This window comes from Globicephala melas, chromosome 13, assembly GCF_963455315.2.
Source record: "Globicephala melas chromosome 13, mGloMel1.2, whole genome shotgun sequence".
Taxonomy (NCBI): domain Eukaryota; kingdom Metazoa; phylum Chordata; class Mammalia; order Artiodactyla; family Delphinidae; genus Globicephala; species Globicephala melas.
In genome coordinates this window covers 72910601-72935230 of record NC_083326.1, presented here as the reverse complement: position 1 = coordinate 72935230, position 24630 = coordinate 72910601, and the positions used below count along the sequence as shown (strand labels likewise).

At 54.4% G+C, this 24630-nt stretch overlaps 2 protein-coding genes across 2 annotated transcripts; one reads left to right on the top strand and one right to left on the bottom strand.

The window, feature by feature from the left end:
- The first annotated feature begins 201 nt into the window (after positions 1–201).
- Positions 202–15006, top strand: HNF1A (HNF1 homeobox A). Its single transcript, XM_030860571.2, is given in 10 exon segments — positions 202–530; positions 7115–7314; positions 8761–8947; positions 9392–9633; positions 10569–10720; positions 10852–11053; positions 11818–12009; positions 13146–13295; positions 13298–13495; positions 14879–15006. Coding segments are annotated over 10 exon segments (1980 nt in total).
- Positions 10786–24070, bottom strand: C13H12orf43 (chromosome 13 C12orf43 homolog). Its single transcript, XM_030860570.2, has 6 exons — positions 23915–24070; positions 21747–21789; positions 21469–21567; positions 18628–18701; positions 18000–18090; positions 10786–17487 (listed from the first exon to the last, which is right to left on the bottom strand). Exons 1-6 carry the CDS (start codon positions 24036–24038, stop codon positions 17139–17141), a joined length of 780 nt encoding a protein of 259 aa, XP_030716430.1. The 5' UTR covers positions 24039–24070; the 3' UTR covers positions 10786–17138.
- Between the last annotated feature and the right edge of the window lie 560 nt (positions 24071–24630).

Below are 24630 nucleotides of genomic sequence, written 5' to 3'. Positions count from 1 at the left end.
GATTCACTGGCCACTGGGGCCAGGGTTGGGGGTTGGGGGTGCCCACAGGGCTTGGCTAGTGGGGTTTGGGGGGGCAGCGGGCGCAAGGAGCCTGGTTTGGGCCTGCCTGCTGGCCGGCCAGCACGGAGCCAGCCCACGCCGGGGGGGCGGGAGGCGGCCGGCTCAGTGGCCCTGGGCCGCGTGGCCCGCGCTAGTGGAGCCATGGTTTCTAAACTGAGCCAGCTGCAGACGGAGCTCCTGGCGGCCTTGCTCGAGTCGGGCCTGAGCAAAGAGGCGCTGATCCAGGCGTTGGGTGAGCCGGGGCCCTACCTGCTGGCCGGAGACGGTCCCCCGGACAAGGGGGAGTCCTGCGGTGGCGGCGGTCGAGGGGAGCTGGCTGAGTTGCCCAACGGGCTGGGGGAGACGAGGGGCTCCGAGGACGAGACGGACGACGAGGGGGAAGACTTCACGCCGCCCATTCTCAGAGAGCTGGAGAACCTCAGCCCCGAGGAGGCAGCCCACCAGAAAGCCGTGGTGGAGACCCTGCTGCAGTAAGGACCCCTCCCCTGTCCCCAGCTCCCAAGGAGCCCAGAGGGGCCCAGCCTCGGCTCCTGACCAGCCCTTGCCAGTCCAGAGTCCCATGGGCTGGTTGTCGGCAAGGGGGACAGGGCCCATTAGAGCTTGGAAGCGGGGGTGGGGTGGGGTCCTAGCTCGGAGGTTGGAGCCTGCAGCCCCTGACCCGGCCCTCTGCGGGGTCCCGAGTCTCCATGAGCCAAGGCTTTCAGCCCGGTGCTTGGGAAGTGGGGCATGCCCCAGGGGAGCCCCAAGATGGGGACAAAGCAGGAGAGTCCACGATTCTAGTCCCTGGACAACGGAGGTGGGGAGGCAGGGAATTTTTAGCTACCATGCCCATTTCTACTCCCCCAATCCTAACTTATCTGCTAGGCACCCAGATGCACCAGTGGGGAGGGGGAGCCCAGGCTGGGGTTTTGGGGGCCCCGCTTGGCCTCCCCGGAACTTAAGCATTCAGTCAGCAGAACCCAGGTCTTTCTTACCTGAGGGAAATGGAGCCTTAGGAAGGGAGCTGCTCCCCTTTCCGGCACAGCCTCAGGCCATGCCCCTCACCAGTGGGTACCGTTAGAAGCCTCCCCACTCTGTACCCCACCCACTGGCTGGCTCCCCATCTCCCGGAGAACTGGGTGGGTCTGAGCCCGATGCCTCCCCTCTCCTCAGCAGAGCTGACCTGGTTACTAATTACCCACGGGCTTTATTATTTCTCTTTTGTTTTATAAATTTATAAATGGCAAAAGGCTCTGATAAGGCCTGTGATCATTAACTTGGAGGGCTGGTAGCCTGGGAAAGCCTGAGCCAACCAACTTCACACGGAACAGGGGTGGGGGAGGTTGGAGGTGAGGGAAGGGGAACCTGGGGGCTGCAGGGACTGCCCCTCCCCTAAGGCTCTGTAACGTCTATCCTAACAGCCAGATGGGCACGTGCTGAGGTTTCACAGGTATCATTTCGGGTACTGTTGAGATGAACTCTGGAGGCACCTGGGGACAACTGCTCCCCAGATGAGGGAACTGAGGCTCAGAGGGGGACAGAGCTGGACTAAGGCCACCCAGCTGGGGCTCCACACCCACTCTCTTTGGTGCCCTCAGTCACCATGACCGGGGCCAGGGGCCAGCTGGGGGTGGCTGGGGGTTCTGAGCAAGAGTCCCAAAGACCACCTCTTTTCTGTCCAAGGTCCTGATCCCAGCTTGGGGTTGGGGAGGGCTGGATCCCTGCCTCAGGGAGCTCTCAGGGCCTGCCAGGCCTTGTGAGGGCCTGGGCAGGAGGCAGGGGAGTAGCCAGGGCCCCCTGACTTGGCAGGAAGAGGAGGGCAAAGGGCCCTGCCGCGTTGCAGGGGAGGGGCAGAGTCTGGCATCTCCAGACCCAGGGCGAGGGCAACCCGGACAAGGGTGGGGCAGGGCCAGACCTGCTCAGCGCCCCAGATGGGACTGGGGGCTTTCGGGGGGGAGTGGGGGCAGGGAGTGCCAAAGGCCTTACCTGGCTGGGTGGGGCCTCTTGATCAGCAGCCCCTTTGGTGGGATGATGGGTGGAGGGAAAGGCTTGATCCACAGCACTCGAGCGGGAAGCAGGGGTCAAAGTGCTCCCTGGGGACCAGCAGAGACCTGGAAGCTGAGGGAGAGAGGGGAGACATGGAGGAAGAGACAGGGCGTCAGGGGAGATGGAGAGAGAGGCCTGGAGAAGCAGAGTGGAGCAGACCAGCAGAGCCAGGAGGGAAGAGGGGCTGACACGCAGCTGGGAGAATGGGCTGGGGAGAGAGCGAGGCGCCCCAAGCTGCAAGGAGGCTGGAGTGCTTGCCTCCCGCCCCGATTGGGTTTTCTTTAATGCTAACAGCATGCTATTTACTTTCCATTTAAATTTGAGATGTTGCTATAAATTATCAACCAGCTCCTTGTTCCTGCGGGGTTTATAACTAACTACCTGGGTTACTTATTGTTCAGGTAACAAAAGGGATCTGAAAACGCCCCAAGGGGAAAAAGTGGGGCCTTGAGCCTCAGGGCACAGGCTGCAGAGGGGTGGGGGACCCCCATGAAGCCCTGGCCAGTGGGGGAGGTTGAGGCTGGAAAGGATGGTGAAGAGGCAGGGCTTCCCGTGGAAGCCAAGTGTGACCAAGTGTGACCTTGGGCAAGTCTCTTCTCCTCCTGCCTCCGTTTCCCTACCCGGACAATGAGTACAATTCAAACTCCCTGCCTTGATCCCCTGATCTCTTCCTGAGGGACCTCCCTCCCTCCCTCACTTTCCTCCAGTTACACTACACTTTCCTGATTCCCACCTCAGGGCCTTTGCATGTGTTGTACCTTCTCCCCGAAACCCTCTTTCCAGATCTTCCTACGGTCAAGTCCTTCTCTTTTTGCTCAAATGCCACCACAGTCACTCCCTCTTCCACTACTTCCATTGACTTTCCCCTGAAGCTTATCATTACCTATTATTACCTTATTTGTCTGTTTTCTATCTCCTGCTATGACAACAGAAGCTCTTCCAGAGGCTTGTTCACCACTCAGACCCCTGATATACACCCCAGTGCTGACACACAGCATGAATGAATGAGGGACTAGGCTTCTCTGAGCCCCGGGGATGTCTGCTGTAATGGCCAAGGGAGTAACACGTTCCCAGGGCTCCTTCCTCAGTGTCCTCCTGGGCCCTCCTGTCCCTGAGCAGCTCAAACTCAATCTTGAGGGTCTCTGGTCCTCTCCATTGGGCAGCACCAAGGCACTGAGACCCAGGAAGACAGTGGCCAAGGTGGGGCAATCTGACATCCCTAACTGAGGCCAGCCTGCCTGGGCTTGAACCCCAGCTCTGCTCAGGCAGGCAATTTCACTTTTCTGAGTCCCAGTGTTCTCTGCAAGGCAGAGCTGATCATAACGCCTACCCACAGGGTAAGCATGTGAGTGCAACGAACAGTTGCTATTATCAGTGGTCCCATTTTATAGATGAGCAAACTAAAGCTCAGAGAGGCAAAGTGACCTGCCCAAAGTAACTCTTACAAAGCAGTAAGGCCAGGACTTGGACCCAGGTCCTCCTAATCCCACACTTTGCACAGCACCCTGAGGTGGCATGCCTGTCCTTGATACATTTATCTCCCTCTTTACCCTCCTGGGTCATTCTTGCTGTTAATGTCACCATCGACCACTTCCGCGTAGTGCTCGAGGACTCACGAAGCGCTTACAAGTGCATTAAGCTTGTTTTCTCCTCCTGACAACCTATGAAATATTATTAGCTCCCTATCACAGTTGAGGAAGCTGAGGCACAGAAGTTAAGAAACTTCCCAGGGCCACCCGGAGAGTGAGTGGCAGAGCTGGGATTCACACTGAGAACTCAGCTCCCCCTCCGGATGAGTGGCCTTCAGGCTGGTCTCCCAGCTCTGAAGCCTTGGATCCACTGAAACCCCACGGGCCAGGGAGCAAGAGGCCCAAAGCCTCGAACCTCTGATTGACCCTAGAACTGGCAGGAGGCGGGAGGAGGGGGTTGTGGGCAGACCTTCACCTTTCCCGGGCCCTCTTCCCTCTGCTGTGGGGCTGGAGGTCCCAGGACTAGGTCGCTGATGATGATGATGATGGTAACAATATTGTTCCACTTACTGAGCACTTACTGTGTGCCTGGCCCTGTCCTCAGCATTTCACTCCTATTAGACACTCATTCAGTTCTCCCAATAGAGAACAGGGAGGCAGGCGTGAATTTCCCGCTGTGTTACAGGGGAGATGCGGGCCACATGCACATTGGGTGCGAGGCCGCAGTGGTGGGATTTGAACCCAGGTTGGTTCGACTCTCAAACCCATTAGAGTGAAAGCAGGAGATGCCTGGAGACCTGGCCTCTTAGTTCTGCGTTGGGGAAAATGTCCTACAAAGAGCCATATTCTTGGAGACTGTGCGTGTGTGGGGGGAGGGGGGGAGAGAAAGAGAGCAGAAAACAGAGAGACACAGAGACAGAAGGAGAGAGAGTGAGAGAAACAGAGACAGATAGAGACACATGGGGTCAGAAGGACAGAGACAGACAGTAAATCTTTAGTTTGAGCCAGGAGAGGCCCTGTTGAAGGAAGACTGGGCTCCTTCTCTCTGGAGAACAGACAGAGGGAGGGAGGATCTCTCAGGAGGGTGATGACTGCAGTTGGGGGAGGAGAGAGGCCATCGGGCAGCCCAGCCCTGGAGTCAGATAAACATGTTTGCCATGGAGCACAAGGCTGGACTTTGTCCTGCCCTTCCCTCCCAGCTCTGACTGGCACCCGGGGACCGGGGGAGGTGAGGCTCCTACGAAAGCAGGGAGATAGGGCTTGGGGAGAGTTTGGGGGGTTCAGGAAAGTGAAATATTCTTGAGTCCCAGCGAAGTCACCTTGGACAAGTGTTCACCTTTCTGAGCCTCGGTCTTCTCACCTGTGAAATGGGCATACTTCCTAGGGTTATTGTAAGATTTAAATGACCAGCCCTTACCTGGCTCACCATAAGTACTCAAGAAACATGAATTCTCACGGCTATCATTTCTACACAAATGGGACTTTGCTGGACCGACTGCTGATCAACTATATCTGTCCCCACCTTCCATTCCTCCCTGCCTGTATGGGAACCGCTGATAAAAAAAGGAGGAAGTCAGAGGGCCAAAGTGGATGAAAGGCGCTGTGCCCTCATGTCTCGGAAGGGCATTGCCAAGGACGCAGGCGAGACTGGTTCTTTGAGGAAAGAGAGAAGGGCCAGGGGAGAAGGCAGTGTGGGGTGGGCTTCAGAGCACTGGGGGGTTTCTTTTCTTTTCTTTTTTTCACAATTCACTTTTAAACATTATATATGCATATGTGGCATATTATATGATACTATATTATTGATACATAATTTATGAAGTACAGAAGAGTAACAGAGAAAACCCTCCCCTCTCACCCTGTCCCCAGCAACCAATCCGTGACTCCAGTTCATTCTGTATACTTCTGGTATTTCATGTGAACAAAGCAAATATGTAGAAATCTTCTTTTATCCCACTTAAAATTTTACACACATAGCACAACAGGCCTACCACACAAACTGTTCCTTCTGGGCTTGTACAGAGCTTTCTCAGTGGGTTTTTATGGCTGCATTGTACAGAGGCATGCAATTTGGTTAATCAGCATCCTTTTGCTGGACGCTTAGGTTGTTTCCAATCTTTGTCTGTGGCAAACGACATGGACATGAATCACTTCCTACACATGCCATTTGTCACATATGCCTCAATTCTAGAAGCAAACTGCTGCATCAAGGCTGTGGGGACACAGGCTTAGGATCACACAGACCTGGGTTTAAATCCCAGCTCTGCCTGTTTCAGCACTGTTGTATCTGACACATGGTTGTAATAGAAGCTCAAGAGAGGATGAAGGGAAGAGAGGAGGGTTGAGACAGAGCAGAAGAGGGAGAGAGAAGAATTTCTATCGTACAGGCAACCTGACCCCTTCCATTCCCCACAGTGAGCGGAGAACAGGAGATTGAGCCACAGGTGGCCTCAGGTCCCCTTGAATCCCTCGAGTGAGAGAACTGAGCCCACAGAGTGGGATTCCGTGCTCAGACATGCTCATTTTTCTTACAAGGCCTTGGGATGCCAGCCCCTAACCGCTTCACCTGGGACTCTGTTGAGAAATTAGCCACCCGCCTCAGTGCTGTGGGGAGACTGGCTGCGCCACCATCTAGGGTTTAGTGCAGATTTTCAGGAGGCGTTTTGACGCTATGTGATTTTTATCTGACAGACTGACTTAGAACCAAATCCTTTAAGCTGGGGTGGGACTCTACTGGGCTAACCCTGTGACCTTCGGCAAGAGATACAAGTGACACAGTGCTCTGAGCCTCAGTGGCCCAGGATGTAAAGTGGGAGAATCATGTTTCTCTCATTTTCAGACCCAAATTTTTTTCCAGTAGATCTCTCTCATCTATCCATCCATCCACCCACCCATCCACCCATCCATCTAACATCTACCCATCAACATCCCATCTATCCATCCATCCATCCATCCTCTCACCCACCATCCACCATCAATGCACTGACCATCCCATTACCCACCCATCCACCCATCCATCCACACATCCACTCATTCATTCATGCATTCACCAAGGGCACACTCTATGTCAGGCCTATTTTGGGTGCTGAGAACCAGACAGTTCCTGCCCTCCAGGTGTTTATAGTCTATCACAGTGGTTAAGACACAGCCACAAATAACATTTCTAGGTAGAATTGCGGGGGGGAATCTTTAAAGGAGGCACGAAGATGAGTGCCCTCCCCATCTGGCTTGTGCAGCTTCCCGGGGGAGTCTGTTTTTGTCTACATCTGTATCCATGTCTCTGTGTGTCTGTGTTTCGAAACCTTTATCTGTTCCTATGTCTGTGTGGGACTGGTTGGGGCCTGTGTCCACATGTCTGCCGTGTGTATGTGCCTGCAAGTCTCTGTCCCCATGTCCTTGTGTCCTGGCATGAGTGCCCATACCTCCTGTCCCTGAGTCTAGGTACAGGCTCCTGGGCTCCGCGCCTGCTTCCATCTACCATCCTCACCCCCGGGGCGGACAGGGCTCCCAGCACCCACCCTGGGCTGAGCAGCCTGTCCTTGTCCCCCCGCCTCCACCCCCAGGGAGGACCCATGGCGTGTGGCTAAGATGGTCAAGTCCTACCTGCAGCAGCACAACATCCCGCAGCGGGAGGTGGTCGACACCACCGGCCTCAACCAATCTCACCTGTCCCAGCACCTCAACAAGGGCACCCCCATGAAGACACAGAAGCGAGCCGCCCTGTACACCTGGTACGTCCGCAAGCAGCGAGAGGTGGCCCAGCGTAAGTAATAACCGACTGCAGCCCTGTCTTCCCGGCAGGGCCTGGGACTACCCGCAGCTCGAGGGTGGGAGCTGGAAGCCTCCCACCCCATTCCTCGGACAGGCAGACTGAGAGGAAGTCGGGAGGATTCAACCAGCATGTATCAGCTGTTCTGCGCAAGGCGCTCTGGGGGAGGGGAGAAGGGTTGGTCTTGGGCATCCTCTTTGGGTGGGTGAACTGGGCCCCTGCCTTCCAAGAGCTCCCTGTGTAGAGGGGAAGCAGGAGTACAAATCATTATGATTCGGTGAGACAAGTATTATAATGTGATAACGCCAACAACAAAAGCTAGTGTTTATGGAGCAGTCACCGTGCGCCAGGCCCAGGGCAGGGCACTACAGAAAGTGCTTCCAAGGTTGAGCTGGTGGAGGAGGAGAGAATAATCTCTTCCTCAGGGAGGCAGGGGCATCAGGAAGGATCAACTAGAAGTATGATCTTTTGACTAAGTCTTAAAGTGTGAATTGAATTTTGACCCATGAAGATGCAGGGATGGGGTTTCAGGCAGAAGGAAGGGCAGTAGAGGCTCCGAGGTGAGGTGTGTGCTTAGGGAACCCGGGCCTCATACCCCACAAAATCCTAAGTGCACTTCCACACTTTTGAGCCTAAGTGTAAAAAAAAAATCTTTTTGATGTTTCTTTTATAATTATCCAGGTTTTCAAGGTAATACACACTGAATTTATAAAAAATAGAAGTAAAGATCTTACAATAAAAATTAGGTGTCCTTCTCCTAAGGCAGCCACTGGCATTCCTGGTCTCATACGTACCCTTCCAGGGGTACTGTATGTACATACTGGCCATGTACATATTTCCCCTGCTCTTTGAAGGGCTACTAGCTGTTCTGTTATTTGGAGGTGCCATTAACTGGCCTCCTGCCAAAGAACCAGCTGAGAAAGTGTCTGGGTCTCTTCTCTCCTGGCTAATACTTATACTTTAAGCTTGATTTTCAAGTCTGCAATGTTGAAAATAGCGTGGAATCTACTTGGGAGATACAGTTCAAGTTTCTGCTCTACTGTGCGGCCCTGGAAAAATATTTAACCTCCCTGATCCTCAGATGCCTCATCTATAAAATGGGATGGCATATGTGTCAACTGTGAACAAATGCTGATGCTTACCTGGAGCCTTGTATTGAGGACTGTGAGATTATATCTTGGCCCGGTAGCAAAGTACGCAGGGGTTGATTAGTGATGTCTCCCTTGGACACAGGTTAGGAAAGGGGTGGTGTGTGTGCTGTGTGTCTGTCATCACTGGATTAGATGATTTCTAAGTTCTAGCTGTAAGCTCCTCTGGCTCAGCATCCTAGGAATGAGAAAGAACCACGGGCATGGTTAGGTGAACCAATTCCAGCATGGTGAACCAATGCTGGAAGGTGGGATTGGCCAGTGTTTTGCTAATGGCTCTCTGTGCCCACAGAGTTCACCCACGCAGGGCAGGGTGGGCTGATTGAAGAGCCCACGGGCGATGAGCTACCAACCAAGAAGGGTCGGAGAAACCGTTTCAAATGGGGCCCAGCATCCCAGCAGATCCTGTTCCAGGCCTATGAGAGGCAGAAGAACCCCAGCAAGGAGGAGCGGGAGGCGCTGGTGGAGGAGTGTAACAGGTAGAATGGCTGGTGGTCAGCAGGGCTGGTTTGGTCTGGGCTGGGGGAAGGCGAGGGGGGCTCTGGGTCCTGAGGGAGGCTCCCCAGGTTTTGAGAGCTCCTGCTGTTGGCCCAGGAGTTCTCAGCTCCTGTTCAGTGTCTGACACCTAGCTCCATTCCTGGCACCCCCCCCCCCCCCACCGACCCAAGCAGCCCTTGAGTGGCTGCTCGTCTCACTCATCCTCACTACAACCCTACACTTACTGGGCTCACTCTATAACTGAAGAGATTAAGAGAGGCTAAGTCACTTGCTCAAGGTTGCACAGCAGACTGGGCTCGGAACCCAGGTCTGCCAGCCTCAGCAAACACTCAGGTAGAGCCCTACTTCTCAGAACTCTCCCCCCAGCCCCAGGGGAGGGTTCTTCTGTGCCTGATCCAGAGGCTCATGAGTGGCCATTTCTGCAGGGCGGAGTGCATCCAGAGGGGGGTGTCACCCTCACAGGCGCAGGGGCTGGGCTCCAACCTCGTCACAGAGGTGCGCGTCTACAACTGGTTTGCCAATCGGCGCAAGGAAGAAGCCTTTCGGCACAAGCTGGCTATGGACACGTACAGCGGGCCGCCACCAGGGCCAGGCCCAGGCCCTGCGCTGCCTGCCCACGGCTCCCCTGGCCTGCCCCCACCAGCCCTCTCCCCTGGTAAGGTCCACGGTGAGTGCCATGTGGGCAGGGGGATTGGGACGGTGGGTAGAGGGAATATGGGGGTGGGTGGGAGAGTTGGGGAGCACCACCCCAGTGGCAGCAGCCACCCAAACCTCTTAGCACTTCCTTACAGCTCCAACTCCACTCTATTTGCACTGTTCTCTCCACTCCACTCCTCTCTATTCCATTGACCACTCAGCTTCGCCCACTGTACTCCATTCCATCCACTCCACCCTCACTTGCTTTCAGTTACTTCAACTCATTCCAGATCAAACCAACTCAATTCATTTCAGCTCAGTTCAATTCAATTCAATTCAGTTCAACTCATTATAATCTAATTTAGTTCATTTAAATTTGGAATAGTTTGATCCAATCCAATTCCCAATTGATTCAGTTTAACTAAATGCATTTCAAGGAAATTCAGTTAATTTTCTATCAGTTCAATTTCAATCCAATTCGATTCAATTCGACTCAATCAAACTCAATTCATTTCTGGTTTGATTCAATGATACTCAGTTTCATTCAACTAATTCCAAATCATTCTATTCAACTCAAGTTTGCTGTGGTTTAATTTCATTACCGTCAATTCAGTTTGGCTCAGTTGTCTTTTTTTTTTGGCCACACTGCACTGCACGGCACGCGGGATCTTACCCCGACCAGGGATCAAACCCCGTGACCCCTGCAGTGGGAGCGCAGAGTCTTAACCACTGGACTGCCAGGAAAGTCCCTGGCTCAGTTGTCTTTTATTGAGCACCTACTTGTGTTCAAGGAGTTGGAAGCAACCAGCACAGGGCCTGGCAGGAAGTGGACACTCAAGCAAAGTCTGCTGGCTGCATAAAGATGGGGTGGGGGGTCTGCGCAAACCAATGCAGTTTGGAATGATGGGGGCCATGGAGGCGGGCAGGGAAGTGGGGTGCTGAGGCTGGACACTGCTCCCGCTCCAGGAGTGCGCTATGGACAGCCTGCAACCAGTGAGGGGGCGGAAGTGCCCTCAAGCAGTGGTGGTCCCTTGGTGACAGTGTCTGCACCCCTGCATCAAGTGTCCCCCACGGGTCTGGAGCCCAGTCACAGTCTGCTGAGCACAGAAGCCAAATTGGTGAGTGTCCCGCCCCATCTCTCCCCCACCCCCACCCCCCCGCCAATCTCCCCTTGGCTGGAAGATTCTGGAGCAGTCCCCAGGGAGGTAGGGTGGGACCCCACCTGACTCAGTTTGGCTTCCCCTCCAAGGTCTCGGCCACTGGGGGCCCCCTGCCCCCTGTCAGCACCCTGACAGCACTGCACAGCTTGGAGCAGACATCCCCGGGCCTCAACCAGCAGCCCCAGAACCTCATCATGGCCTCGCTTCCCGGGGTCATGGCCATAGGGCCTGGTGAGCCTGCCTCCCTGGGCCCCACGTTTACCAACACGGGCGCCTCCACCCTGGTCATTGGTAAGCTGGTGGGGTGGACGGGGGCATCTGGGTGAGGGGCTCATGGGGCTCCCACAGAATCCAGGAGCAGGATGAACCACTGGGACTCATTCCTTCATGTATTTATTGAGTGCCCACTCCGTGCTCCACCGGTGATACACAAGTGGACCGAACAGCCCCAAATCTCAGCCACCCAAGTGGGGAGGCAGACAATAAGCAGAATATGGGTTGGCCAAAAAGTTGGTTCAGGTTTTCCCAACAGCTTACAGAAAGCCCCGAACGAACTTTTTGGCCAATCCAATACATAAGTTATATAGTACCTTAAAAGGGAAAACAGCTATGGGAAAACAGAGCAGAGCAAGGGGGACTGAAGTTTTCTAGGTTTTAGGTTTTAGTTTGTTTTAAAAAAGCCCAGAAAAACTTTATTCAGAACTATTATGCAGAAACTCAATATATAAGACAGACAGGGAGCTGCTGGGAGCCGGGTACAGAGAGTTAAGCCCCAGGGCCTTTGCATCGTTGTGGAACCCCAGGGCTCCAGGGACCCTAGTTTGACACACTCCCTGCCCTTATGACGAGCTAGCAGCTCAGAGAGGGAGTTAACTTGCCAGGGCTGTAACTTAGTGAAGGTTCCTAGTACAAGGCTGTTACCTGGTTACCTTGTCCCCCCCTCCTACCCACTGGCCCTAGGAGGGAGAGATGGTGCCCCTGGGGGTCAGGGCTGGGCCTGGGGAGGCCATGGAGGCGGCAGGAGGTCTGGCTGACTCCTGCCCCTCCCGCTCCAGGCCTGGCCTCCACGCAGGCACAGAGCGTGCCGGTCATCAACAGCATGGGCAGCAGCCTGACTACCCTGCAGCCCGTCCAGTTCTCGCAGCCTCTGCACCCTTCCTACCAGCAGCCGCTCATGCCCTCCGTGCAGAGCCACGTGGCCCAGAGCCCCTTCATGGCCACCATGGCCCAGCTGCAGAGCCCCCATGGTGAGCACCCCTCAGCCCCCCTGCTGGTGGAGGTGGTGGGAGAGACTGGCTGTCGTTGAGCCCAGGGGAAGAGGGCGTCTTAGCAGATGCTGTGGTCTGTGTGTGTGTCTGATTCAAGTGTGAGTGCTTCTGTGACGGGGGTTCTGCGGGTGCTCAGGTGAGCGTCTGTGGGCTGGAATACGTTTCAGTGTGTGAACCCATGTGGCTGCGTGTGCACGCACATGGGTTTGTGTGAGTGGGTGTTTGTATGTGCACACGCACGTGTGCCCTTGGGGCCATATGTATTTCTCAGCTTTTAGAAAGGTGCATACACCATGAATGACACAACACTCCCAGCAGGGCTTGGGGCAACACCCTGTCATCAAACACCTTGATTCCTGCAGCAAAAGGTAGAATTCCACGAAGTGGGTTAATAAAGACTCAGCCTCACATCAGGTTCAGGTCAGATTTTGCCACCAAATGAGCTCTAGTGCCAACCAGACAAAAACCTGTTGGCTCTCAGACCTTTCTGGAACTTGGACTCTTGGATAAGGGCCTGTGGACTTGAACATCTGTGTATTTGGTTGAGGGCACCATTTATGCGTGTATATGGGTGGTTGTGTTTTCATCTGAGTCCATGTGAGAATACGTGATTTATGTTGTTTTCTACTGGCATGTGTGTGTGTATTTGTGGGGCTGGAGACTGCAGGTGAAATTCTGGGTTAGACTGTGGAGAGGGGTCCTGGAGATGCAGAAATGCTGCCCCCTCCTCAACCCCTAACAGGAGCCCTGGCCTTTCCCTCCAAGGCCGGTACTTAGTGCCCTAACAGCACCTGTGCCTCCCGTTGCCCTTCACACCTGTCCTCTCGAGGTGACCGCAGGAGCTGGGTTTGGGTTCCCGGCCTCGCCCAGGCTCCTCTCCACCGAGACAGGTGGAGCAGGCCCCTGCGGTTGGGGAGAACGTCCAACCCCTCTACCTGGAGCTCCCAGTTTTGGAAATCAGCCCTGAGTCCCCAGCCACTGCCCCACTGGGCTGCTCACCAGGCCCACACCCCAATTTCCCCGAGCCCCCCACCTTGAGGCCCTCCTGGGAGGGGTCCAGCCCAGCCCAGGTGCCAAGTCTGTGTCCTCCTCTCTTCTCCCTCCCTCCCGGCCAGCCCTCTACAGCCACAAGCCCGAGGTGGCCCAGTACACCCACACGGGCCTGCTTCCGCAGACCATGCTCATCACCGACACCACCAACCTGAGCGCCCTGGCCAGCCTCACGCCCACCAAGCAGGTAAGGCCCAGGCCTGCCCCGGCCCCTCCCTGGGTCCTGCCCCAGCGCACACCCTGGGGGCTCAAGAGCTGCCCTTCTGCCAGGTCTTCACTTCAGACGCTGAGGCCTCCAGTGAGTCCGGGCTTCACACACCAGCGTCCCAGGCTGCCACCATCCACATCCCCAGCCAGGACCCTGCTGGCATCCAGCACCTGCAGCCCACCCATCGGCTCAGCGCCAGCCCCACTGGTGAGTGGCCTTTCCCTGCCCCCCCACCGCCGTCCCCATAGCTGGGGAGGAAGTCGTGGGCAGCAGATGGGGGGCAGGGAAGGGGTAAATGCGAGGGGGCACCTGTGCTCCCCTGAAGTGAGCCGAGGGGGGTGTGAAACCACAGGAAATGGGCCTGTCTCACAAGAACATCTATTAACTCAGTTGAGGAAAAAGATAACCGGAAGAGGTGGTAGGGGGTAATCAGGAGGTAAGAACTGGGCTTGCTGGGGACCAGAAGTGACTCATGGATGTGTTGCTTTAGCTCAGGGTTTAGCATTTTTTTGAATTCGTTGCCAACAGCTAAAAATTAAGAGCTTTCATAGACTTCTGGCTCCTCTTGCAAAGTCAGAAGGACTCGTGTTGCCCCGTGGCAACCACAGAGTGCGGGCTCTCCAGCCCACCACGTCCCACCCAACCCACACATTTCCATTCCCTGAAGACCTGAGTCTGCAGCCCACAACGTCAGGGTGAAGAGCAGGCACTTTGGAGTCAGGCTGCCGGGCTTTGAGACCCAGGGCAGCCACTTGCTAAGTGTGAGCTTCAGCATCCTCCATCCAGCCCTGGTGGCTATAGGGACAGTCACTGAGGGCTCCACGGTCCAGGCTCTGTGCTCTACCCATGAGATGTGTGTTGGCATCCCCATTTTACAGATGAGAAAGCACTCAAGGAGGAGAGGGACTTGGTAGCGCTTCCAACAGCCACTAGGTAGTGGGGCCAGGACCTGAACCCAGGTCCAAACTCAAAGCCCATTCATGCTCTCTTGAGGGTTCTCCTGAGACACAGAACCAATAGGAATACACACACACACACACATATATTTAAGGAACTGGCTGATACGACTGTGAGGGCTGGCGAGCCTGAGAGCTGCAGGGTAGGAAGTGATGCTGCAGTCTCCTTCTCCAGGAAACCTCAGCCTTTGCTCTTGAGGCCTTCAACTGATTGGATGAGGGCCACCCACATTATCAAGGGAACTCTCCTTTACTTAAAGTCAACTGACGTAGGAGTTAACCACATTACAAAATACCTGCACAGCAACGCCTGCGCTGGGGTTTGGCTCAATGACTGGGTACTAAAAGGCAGGCGAGCTAACGCATAAAACTAACCACAACACCAGCTCACCAGCGCTTCTGTGATGTTCCCACTAAAATGTGCTGGGAAGGCCACTCCCTCGCGGCCCTGGAGCCTGGCAGGGGGTTAACAAGGCCCGGGGGCAGAGGTGTGACTCTGGGGTCCGGTCACCTGCTGAGATTCAGGAGGTGGTGAGGTGCCACTTTCCCATCCCGAGCACCCCTTAGGGATGGTGGGCGGGGAGGGGTCGGGACGGGCGTGGCAGGCAGCCAGCGGCCTCCTCTGCTTCTGCAGTGTCCTCCAGCAGCCTGGTGTTGTACCAGAGCTCCGACTCCACCAACGGCCATAGCCACCTGCTGCCATCCAACCACAGCGTCATTGAGACCTTCATCTCCACGCAGATGGCCTCTTCCTCCCAGTAACCATGGACACGGCCTCCCAGGGGATGGGCCCTGGAGCCTACACAGCCTGCTGGAGGGGTGACCAAGACATTTGAGCCTGCAAAACTTTCACTGCCCCCAGGCTGCTGCTCTTCCCTGGAAAACTGTGCCTCAGTCCCCACCCTGTTCCCCTCAGAAAAGGGGGGTGCTCCGAGGCGCCCCAACCCGAGGAGGGCTGCTTCAGTGCACAAGAGGGAACCGTGCAGAGCTTGGAAGCAGAGCTTGTTCCTGGTGGGACTCGGGAGGGACTGTCCCTGCTGCTCAGGGTAAATCTTGTCACTTGGAACGGAAGGGGGCAGCCTTGGACGCTGGTACCCCCAGGCCGGGCCTGTGGAGATCCCTGGCACCCCGCAGGGAACTGCCGGCCACACTTCTCAGGACACCAGCCTGTGTAGCTGGGAGAGAGGTCACAGGTCAAAGTGGCCCCATTCTGTCACCTGTGCCCCAATCAGGCCACTCCACCCAGCCCCCCTTCCTGCTTTTAACCCGCACACTCATTTGGACCCACCTGTCCCCCCTCACATAAGCATCGCCTGAGTGGCTCCTCTGTGCCAGGGCCTGGGGCAAGCAGGCCTCCCCAGCTTCCCTCATCCTGAGCCATCCCTCTCCCCGGCTGCCATGACCTCCCGTTTTCTTGGACATCTGTCCCCCTGCGCATCACACCTTCTGATGTCAGCCTGACATCTCACCTCTACTGGAAAGCCCCCCACTCCCGCAGGCCTAGGTGTTGTCCCTGCTCCTATGGGAGACTCATGACTCTGTGCCTGGTGCCAAGTCAAGGTCGGGGGGCAGCAGACCCTTCCCTGCTTTGGGGGAGAAGCTGCTGAGCTCAGAAGGCGGTAAGGCCGGGGCAGCTGGCAGAGCTGAGGGGCCCAGAGGGAGAAGAGAGGCGAGACCAGAGGAGAGGTTGCCGCCTGGAAGCTTGGCGCCCAGCTGAGGGGAGGCGTTCACAGCCCCCCACCCCGGGGAGGCTGAGGTCCTGAGGGACAAGGGAGCCATGCCAACCCAGGGCTCATCTCCCTGGGGCTGCTGCAGAGAACCCAGCCCTAGTGGCCTGCCTCCATCCTGGATTGAGGAAGGAGCCGGTGGGAACTGGCGTCCCCTGCAGCTTGCAGCTGGCTAAGGGCGAGCCTGTGCATTTATGTAACTCTTAGTAAAGTAAATGAGGAACACGTTGAAACGTCTTGCTTGTCCACACATCGCCCAGATGGGATTGGGCAGGCTCGGGGGGGCGGAAGGGGACCAGGAGCCCAAGGAGGGATGGGGCCGGCACACACGCTCTCACATCCCACCTCTGTCTTCCTTGCTTTGCCGAATCTCCAAGGCCAGGCAACGAAGCCAGCACTTCACCTTCACCTTGAACTTCTGCTCCTTCTTGCAGGATACATGGGTCCACGAATCCCCCAGGCCACGAGTGCTGTGACACTTCCTGAAGTCTTGACGCTGGGGTAGGGGAACACTTCTGGGGGTGTAGGCAGGACCCCTCCTGTGTGATGCTTACTTATAGTGGCTCATCAGGATTCAGCACAGACACGAGGGCGGCACCCAAATCCCTCTGTTACATTCTGGGTCCCTCGACAATTTATTTTCAATTATCCAGTTGGCTCAGAGACATGATCATGCATGGTGTATTCACAATGTGAAGAAAGAAAATTCTGGAAAACCAGGTGGAGGCAGGGATCTCTCTCCTTTTCCAGACAATGTTATATCAGGTCTGTGTGGCTTGGAGGGAGATGCACAAAACTCCTCCTGGGGCTTGGCATCTCGGGGACACCCTCCCTCATTTTCTTCAGATCATGTCCCACACCAGGCTGAGGAGGCGGAAGCTCTACCACTTGGCCATCAGCCTTCAATGACTGGGAGGCTCCTCCTTCTTCCTGAGACCACAGAATGTTCTGGTACCACGGGTCTGCCCCAGCCCCAGTGGGAGCACAGAAGGGCAGGCCTTGCTCGCCCTACAACCGCTTCTTTGCCCCGACCCTTGGGCCAGCCCCAGTCATGGGCGACGTCTAGACTTGCTAGCCAAGTCCTTGCACTTGGAGAGGGAGGCGGAGCTTGGACATGCCTTGTCCCCCGTAGCTGCCTGAGCTGGGCCCCGTGCTCACAGGCGGGGCTCAGTTTGCAGGCACAGCTGCTGCGCTTTTTGCTGGCGGGGACGGGGAGGTCTCACTGGCCCTCTTTGCCTTTTTCTTCCTTTTCTTCTTTTTGGTCCCAAACAGTGCCTGGTCTCCGTTGAGCCCGGCGGACTCCCTTCCCTGCTCCCCAGATGTGGTCTTGCTTGCGGTGGTGGCCGCTGGGGCGAGGTTGGTGTTGTCCTCCTTGGCTTTCTTTTTCCACTTCCTTTTCTTCTTCTTTGCCTTTTTCTCCATGTTGCCAGGGCCGTGGATGGCGGACTCCTGGATGATGTCAGAGGCTGACACAGCCGCCTCCCGGCAGCGCTGCAACTCGTCGCCGTCCTCGCTGCTGCAACGGGAGTGCAGGCCGGGTCAGCTGGAGTCGGGACGGGGCCCCAAAGCCACCTCTCGCTGCCTCTGTCCAAGCCACCAGAGAGCGGCCACAGACAGAGGGTGGCAGTTGGAGAACTCAGGCTTGGCAGTGAGGCAGAGCTGGGTTCCAATACTGGCTTCTCTGCTTCACGGCTGTGTGACCTCACATTGTGACTTAACCTCTCTGACCCTCAGTGTCTTCATCTATAAATTGGGGATCTTAACAGAGCCCAGGCCTCACAGGGATGTCCCAGGAGTGCAGTGTCCGGCACAAGACGGGTGCTCGAAAAGCAGTAAACATCCAAAGCCAACGGCCAGTGGAAACTCTTCCCCCGCCCACTGAGGTACTATTTCCCCAGCTACTGACAGGGCTCCTTCTGGGCCTGGACCTTACTGGAGTTGGCCTGGTTATTTCGGGGGCAGGGGGACTGGCCAAGACAGAACACAGGCAACAACGAGGGAACTGGAGGAGTGGGTGTGCCATCTCACCTGGAGCTGGAAGGCAACCGTTTCCGGCGGGGCTGGGGAGGAGCTTCCTTCTCAGGGCCTCCAGGGATGGACGTGAAGAAAAGGCGGAAGCCTGCAACCGACAGGGGCGGAGTCAGCACCGCCCGGGGCACCCCAGGGGCCGAGGCTGCCCCGTCTCTGCCCTCAAGGAGCTCCCAGTCCAGCGGGCATCGCTCCTGTCTACAAAACGGTGCCTCGTGGGATGAGAGGCACACTTGCTACCTGCTGCAGTGAGAGGATGGGGTGCTTGAGGGGATGCCGGCTGCCGAATCAAGTCAGCAAGCCCTCAGAGGCTTCAGGGAATCAGCAGCTGAGCCTCCCGCCTAAGGCAGCTCGCAGAGTGGCTAATGAGCTGGGCAGGGGACAGAGACCCATGTGGGAGAGGCTGCAGGGTGCAGTGGCTAGGCGCTCCTGCTTAGGGTCACCTCGGGCCAGCGTCTGCATTCCTCAGAGATCCAGTCCCCTCACGATTCCCCCCTGTGAACAGGATCACCATAATACATGCCTCGGACAGGGGCTGCAGGGATGAAAGAAGATAAAATGCCAAAAACGTATTTCCCAGCTCCAGACTCACGGGAGGCACTTAATAAAGGAAAGCATAACTGCTCACCATCATCCTCCAGGACGCCTCTCGGTACCTCAGCCTTTCTTGGCTCCTTCACTACTTCTGAGATGGTAATGGAGCTAAGGGAAGAGATGGTGGATTTAAGATGAGATTCTAGGTAACAATGAAAATTCTTTTTAATTAATACTTGCCTTTCTCCCTTTAAGTGGAGGGAGTAGGGTAATGTGATACTAAGTGCAAAGGCGGAGAGCACCCCGGCCTGATGGGGACGCAAATGTCCATAGTGCCAGCTCAAACTGCGGTGCCTCACTGGTTTAAACCCTACTTTATTCCAGAAAGTGCTGAAGAAGTTTTGAAGATACTCACAGTACAACAAAATGAGGGCAATTTCAAATAAGGCAAAGAGAAAACAAGAGCAGGAAGGACAGAAAGAGCCAGACGTGTGGCCAGGAAGCCCTACACAGAGGGTACACATTTTGTTCTGAACTTCCTGGCAGCAAGCACGAAAAGGGAAATATGACCAGTCTAGAAAAAAACAGTTCAGAGGTCAGCTCCTAGAGCAGGGCAGACCTGGTTTTTTTGTTGTTGTTTGTTTGTTTTAAATTTTTAAAAACTTGAGCTAATTGTAGATTGACTTACAGTGCCAAGAAATAATACGGGGAGATCCACGGACTCCCCCCCATCCCGTTTCTCCCTCTGGTGACACTGCGTGTAACTAGGGTCCATTATCACAACTGGGAAACTGACTTTGCTACAACCCACCGACCTTTTTCAGACTTCAGACCTGGGTTTTGAATCCTGATTTTGTCACTTACTAACAAGGGACTTCATCTCTCTGAGCCTTTGTTACCCGTCTCTACACTGCGAGTAATAAGAGTCCCCGCCTCCGAGGGCTGTCACAAGAATTAAATGAGACAGTGGATACCAAGCCCTGAGCACAGAGCCTGGCTGCAAGCCAGTGCTCAGTAAACAGCAGCTACAACGATGCTGAAGATGACTACTGTTGTCAAGATAAGCAATGAGCTTCACAGGACCCCCTTTCTCTAGAAGCACAGAGAGAGTGGGAAGAACTGACGAGACCAGGAAGCAGGTCTTGGGGGAAGGCTGTCGGGGCAGTCACCTCACACGCACCGCAGAGACCAACGCTCTCAGCAACATCCTCGCAGCGAACACAGCAATGCACTGGGTGCTTCTCCTAACTGCCTTCTGTAGGTGCCAGAGGCCTCCCCGATGTCCTGTGTGGGACGTAGTCTGGGGAGAGGGAGCGGAGACGCGGTCTGGCCCAACTGGGCGCCGCCCCTGACCTGGGTAGTATCTAACCCAGTGGTTCAACGTTGGTCCGCAGGGGACACCAGGCAATGACTGGAGACACAGTTGGTTGTCACAGCTGGTGGAGAGATGCTACTAGGATCACGTGGGTAGAGGCCAAGGATGCTGCGAACCATCCTACATGCACGGTATAGCCCCGCACAACCACGGACGATCCAGTCCAAAATGTCCATAGTGCCAAGATGAGAAACCCTGATCTAACACAAGGGACCAAGTGGAGTATCATTTCTTTGGAGAGAAATACAGGAACACTGCAGGGAATATCCTGACCGCGTGTAACCCGCATCCTGTTGGATTTCCACCTAGGGAAGCATCCATTGTGGATCACTGCAATGCCAGGCAGGCCCTGGTCACCCTGAATCCGAACCATCATGGAGAAAAACCGCTCTCATGGGTTGAGATGTTAATTGACCTTCCTAAACATGTTTAACACATTCCCAGGTTGGGGGACTGGCACTAACGCCATGAGGGTGCAGGCTGCTGAGGCCTGGCCCAACATTCTGTCTGGGAAGAGCAGCTGGTGTGCACTTTAGGAAGGCTTATTTTCCTTTTTCAATGACTACTTCAAATTGAAGCACTATGGCCTGAACACCCTCAATCTCCTTTTCAAAACCTGCTAGGCTGGGGACTTCACTGGTGGCACAGTGGATAAGACGTCGCGTTCCCAATGAAGGGGGCCCGGGTTCGATCCCTGGTCAGGAAACTAGATCCCGCATGCATGCTGCAACTAAGAGTTTGCATGTCACAACTAAGGAGCCCTGGAGTGGCAACTAAGACCCGGTGCCACCAAATAAATAAATAAATATTAAACAACAACAACAACAACAACAAAAACCCTGCTAGGGCTCTGTCAAGTGGGGATGGATGTAGACCAGCGTATCCCGGAACACGTCCCATGACACGCCATCAGTCATCCATGGAACAGAGGCATTGTGGCCAAATGAATTCACAAGATGCTGGGCTAAACAAAGTTACACAGGTCTCTTTACTGCAGGACTTCTCAGGGCCTTGAACACACTATTAGGAATCTAAATCTCCCAGGCACGGGGGTATGCAGAGTGCAGTGTTTCTCCACCTCTTTGCTGTTGGACCCCTTTTGTCAAGAGCCACACTCTGGACTCGCATTTCTAGGCACCTATTTTGGGAATGCTGCCCTGGATCTTTACAGATTGTATTCTCACAGTGCCTGGCATACAGAAAGCACCCAAGAAATAGGAATTCAGTCGGTCCCTTGCCCTCTTGCAGAGGGAATGAGCTCGGGTTCCCCTCTTCCTCTCGTGGTAGCAGGATTGCACAGTGGTTAAGAGCAGGGCCTTTGGAGTCAAAGCCACTCTGCTCCTTCCTCCCTGTGACTTCAAGCAAATGCTTCCACTCACAGAGGGAAGCCTGTTGCCACATCTAGAGAAGAAGGAAAACGACAGGACCTGCGTGGTAGAGTGATTATGAAGCGATGAGGTGACAGATGCCACATGCTTGCCGCGATGCCGACTTACACACTCTGAGCTTCCAGGCCATGGGAGCCCTTACTCTTCGTATTAATGAATAAGGGCAGGTTACCTGTCCAGCAGGGCTCCCAGCATCTTAGCTACGTGCGCTCGGAATTCAGGGGTGGTCTGCAGCTCGTTGCCATCTTGTTCGTGCTCATCCACCTTGTGCCTACAACACACACGAAAAGGACCTCACTTCCTGCCAGCTCAGAAGCTGCCCCCATGAGGGCGGGGAAGACATGTGTCTGGTTCGCACTGACATCCCAGGGTCTAATAGCCTCTGGCACACAGCAGGGGAGCAATATCAATGAATGAATGCGTGAAACGTGAACCCAAAATGCACAGTACCTGAGGCTCGGTTGGGTGGTTGGCAACTGAGTATTTGCAGCACCTGTAAAAATAACGAACACCAAAGCATTTATAGAAGAAACGACTATAGCATCAGTTGTGTGCCGAGCACTATTTTATGTGATTTACATGTATAACTCATTGAATCTTTCCAATGACCCCCATGGGGTGGGGGTTACCATTATCCCCATTTTGCAGAAGAGGAAACTGAGGCAAGGAGATGTAAAATAGCTTAGCCAGGGTCAAACAGCTAATAAGCGACAGAGTTGGGATGAGGACCCAGGCCATCTGGCTCCAGAGGCCCCCCCTTAACCACCATGCTGGACAAGCAAGTGTAATTTGATTCCAGCATTTATTGAGTGCCTACCATGTGCTTGGCTGTGTGCTAAGTGCTGTGGAAGAGAGAGAAGAAGGGGGCTCAGTTATGTTGATCACTGGACTGGGAGTCTTGCTGGGGTCTCAGCCTCCACATTCATTAGAGGTGCCTTTCCGGCAAGTTCATTTATTTAAGAACTATTTTCCTGACCCCTGTGTAGGCCCTGGAGATACCATGGTGAAGGGATACCAGCCCTCGTGAAGTTCACATCATGTAACCTCTCGCTCAATAAATATTTGTGGATCAAGTACAGGCCAGAGTTGACTCTAGGTGCTGGGGATGCAGGGATGAGAGGAAAAAAGACAGGATAAATAAAGAGGCAATTGTAGAAGAAAGGAAAGCATTATATACGAAGGGAATCACACAAATTATGACGATGGTGGAGAGAAGGCATGTAACCCAGCTTTCCCGAAGAGATGGTGTCTCAGCTGTATTATTAAAGGATGAGTGGGAGTCAGACAGGAGGGGGAAAGCAGTCCATGAAAAGAGACCGATCACATAATTGCTGCTATTTATTGGGACTTTAATGTGCGCCAAGCACTGCACATACATCATCTCAGTTCCTTCTCAACCTTACGGGGTAGGTACTACCATTACCCCCACTTTACAGATGAGGAAATTTAAGTACAGTGAGATTTAAGTACCTTGCCCAAATTTCTTACTGCTAGTAAGTGGTGGGGATGGAAAGGCATTTCTGCCTATAGCAAATGAAGAGAAAACTGCAGAGTTGTGGTGCCCACAGTATGGTCTGGAGCCTACCTACGGGAAGTGTGCAGTATGGCAGGAAGGCAAAAAGGGACAGGCAGGCAGGGAATGGATTACCGAAGGGCTTGTAAGTCCTTTTCAACAAAAGCAGGGGCTCTTTGCCATGGCCTGCTCTGGCAGTCTGGTAAAGCCTGGATCCCTTCTCAGAATGTTTTAGATGCAAAAAATGTCACACATAGGATTACAAAGAAAACCAATGATACTGAAATTCAGTTATCATTGATAGTAAAAAGCCAAATTTGGGATAGTATTAATATATGTGCTTCTTCGTTAATGTATTAAATAAGATCTACTGATGGGTCTAAAAATTACTGTAATTTTAAAAGCAGGGATGAGTGGAAATAATTTTTTTCAACATTTTATTATGAATAAAATATTTCTGATGTATCTGCAAAGACTGTAATGGGATGTGAAAATCTGCGACTTTTGTTAAGACAAAGTAACAGGTATTCCCAAAACTACTGTGGCTTGTTGTTCACATGCATGATGGAAAGAGATGCTAAATTTCAAACAGAGATTAATGAAAGTAAAGATGAAATATTTTTCCCATTCAGATTCACGGACCCTCTGGATTTTGTCTGGGATTAGGTACCCTTAAGTTAAGGGGTTTGGGATTTATTTCCAAGGCACTAGGGAGTCACGGTCAGAGAGACGTGTAGGACACAGCTCGCTGGCAGCCCCAGGGAGTGAGAAAGTGTTGGAGGCGGGGAAAGGCTGGACGCGAAAACCCAGTAAGGGTCGCAGGCACCTCGGAGAGGTGGTGGGCTGCCCAGAGTGCGACAGTTAGGATGGACCCAGGGAAGCAAAGTCAAGAGACATTCAGGTGACTTGGTTTCTCTGACGGGGATAATGGAACAACCCTCCCTGCTGAACTTGTCCGCGCTTTGACTCTGAACCCCACCCAGGCCCTGGAGCCTCCTCGCGGAAAGAAGTCTAATTCCAGGGACTCCCTCTTCACCATCCATCCTCAGGCCGCAGGGGAAGGTCCTGCGCCCTTCGGCCAGACTCCCCGAACATAGTCCCCTACCGGCTCTTGGCTTCTCCGGGCCCCTCGGGCGCTGCTCCAAGCCCCAGGCCGGCATCGCCGCCTCGCGGCACCGGTCCAGCTCCTCCTCATCGCTGCTGCTGCTGCTGCTCTCCAGATGGCTCATGGCGCCACTGGACGCCGCCACCTTGAAACACCGCAAAGGATTGTGGGGAGTGCCTCCAGGAGCGATGCTCTTTCAAGATCCCACAAGGGAGCGGAGCAGCACAGCGCATTGTGGGGATTGTAGTTCTCAGACTCAGGCCGCCATTGGTCCTAAACTGTTATGGAGGTTTCCTTAAACGTGAGAGCTGGAAGGGCCTAAGAAATCAACTTATCTATCCTTGAGGAGGAAAATGAGACCTATAGAGAGGAAAGAATTGCTTAAGGTCACACAAGGGGTTAATGAGCCAGGATTGGTTCCCAGGTTTTGGTAAATCCGTCTGGGCATCAAGAGCACCTTAGGGAACTTTTTAAAATGCAGATTGTTGAGTCTCACTAAAAACTAGGCGAATCAGACCCCCCCGAGAGTGGGACTCAGGAATCTGTATTTCCTCCAACATCCTAGGGCCTTGCTGCTACTCAGTGTATAATCCGTGAACCAGCAGCACCGGCAAACTCCAGAGCCTGTTAGAAAATGCAGAATCTTGGCTTCAGCCCAGACCTCCTGAATCAGAACTTGCATTTAAACAGGATCTCCAAGTGATTTGTGTGCACAT

Coding starts and splice junctions, on each gene's coding strand:
- C13H12orf43 (XM_030860570.2), bottom strand. CDS start 24,038: ATGAGCCATCTGGAGAGCAGCAGCAGCAGCAGCGATGAGGAGGAGCTG. Junction 21,790..23,914: donor CCCGGAGAAGCCAAGAGCCG/GTAGGGGACTAT, acceptor TTATTTTTACAG/GTGCTGCAAATACTCAGTTG. Junction 18,091..18,627: donor AGGCGTCCTGGAGGATGATG/GTGAGCAGTTAT, acceptor TGTCGGTTGCAG/GCTTCCGCCTTTTCTTCACG.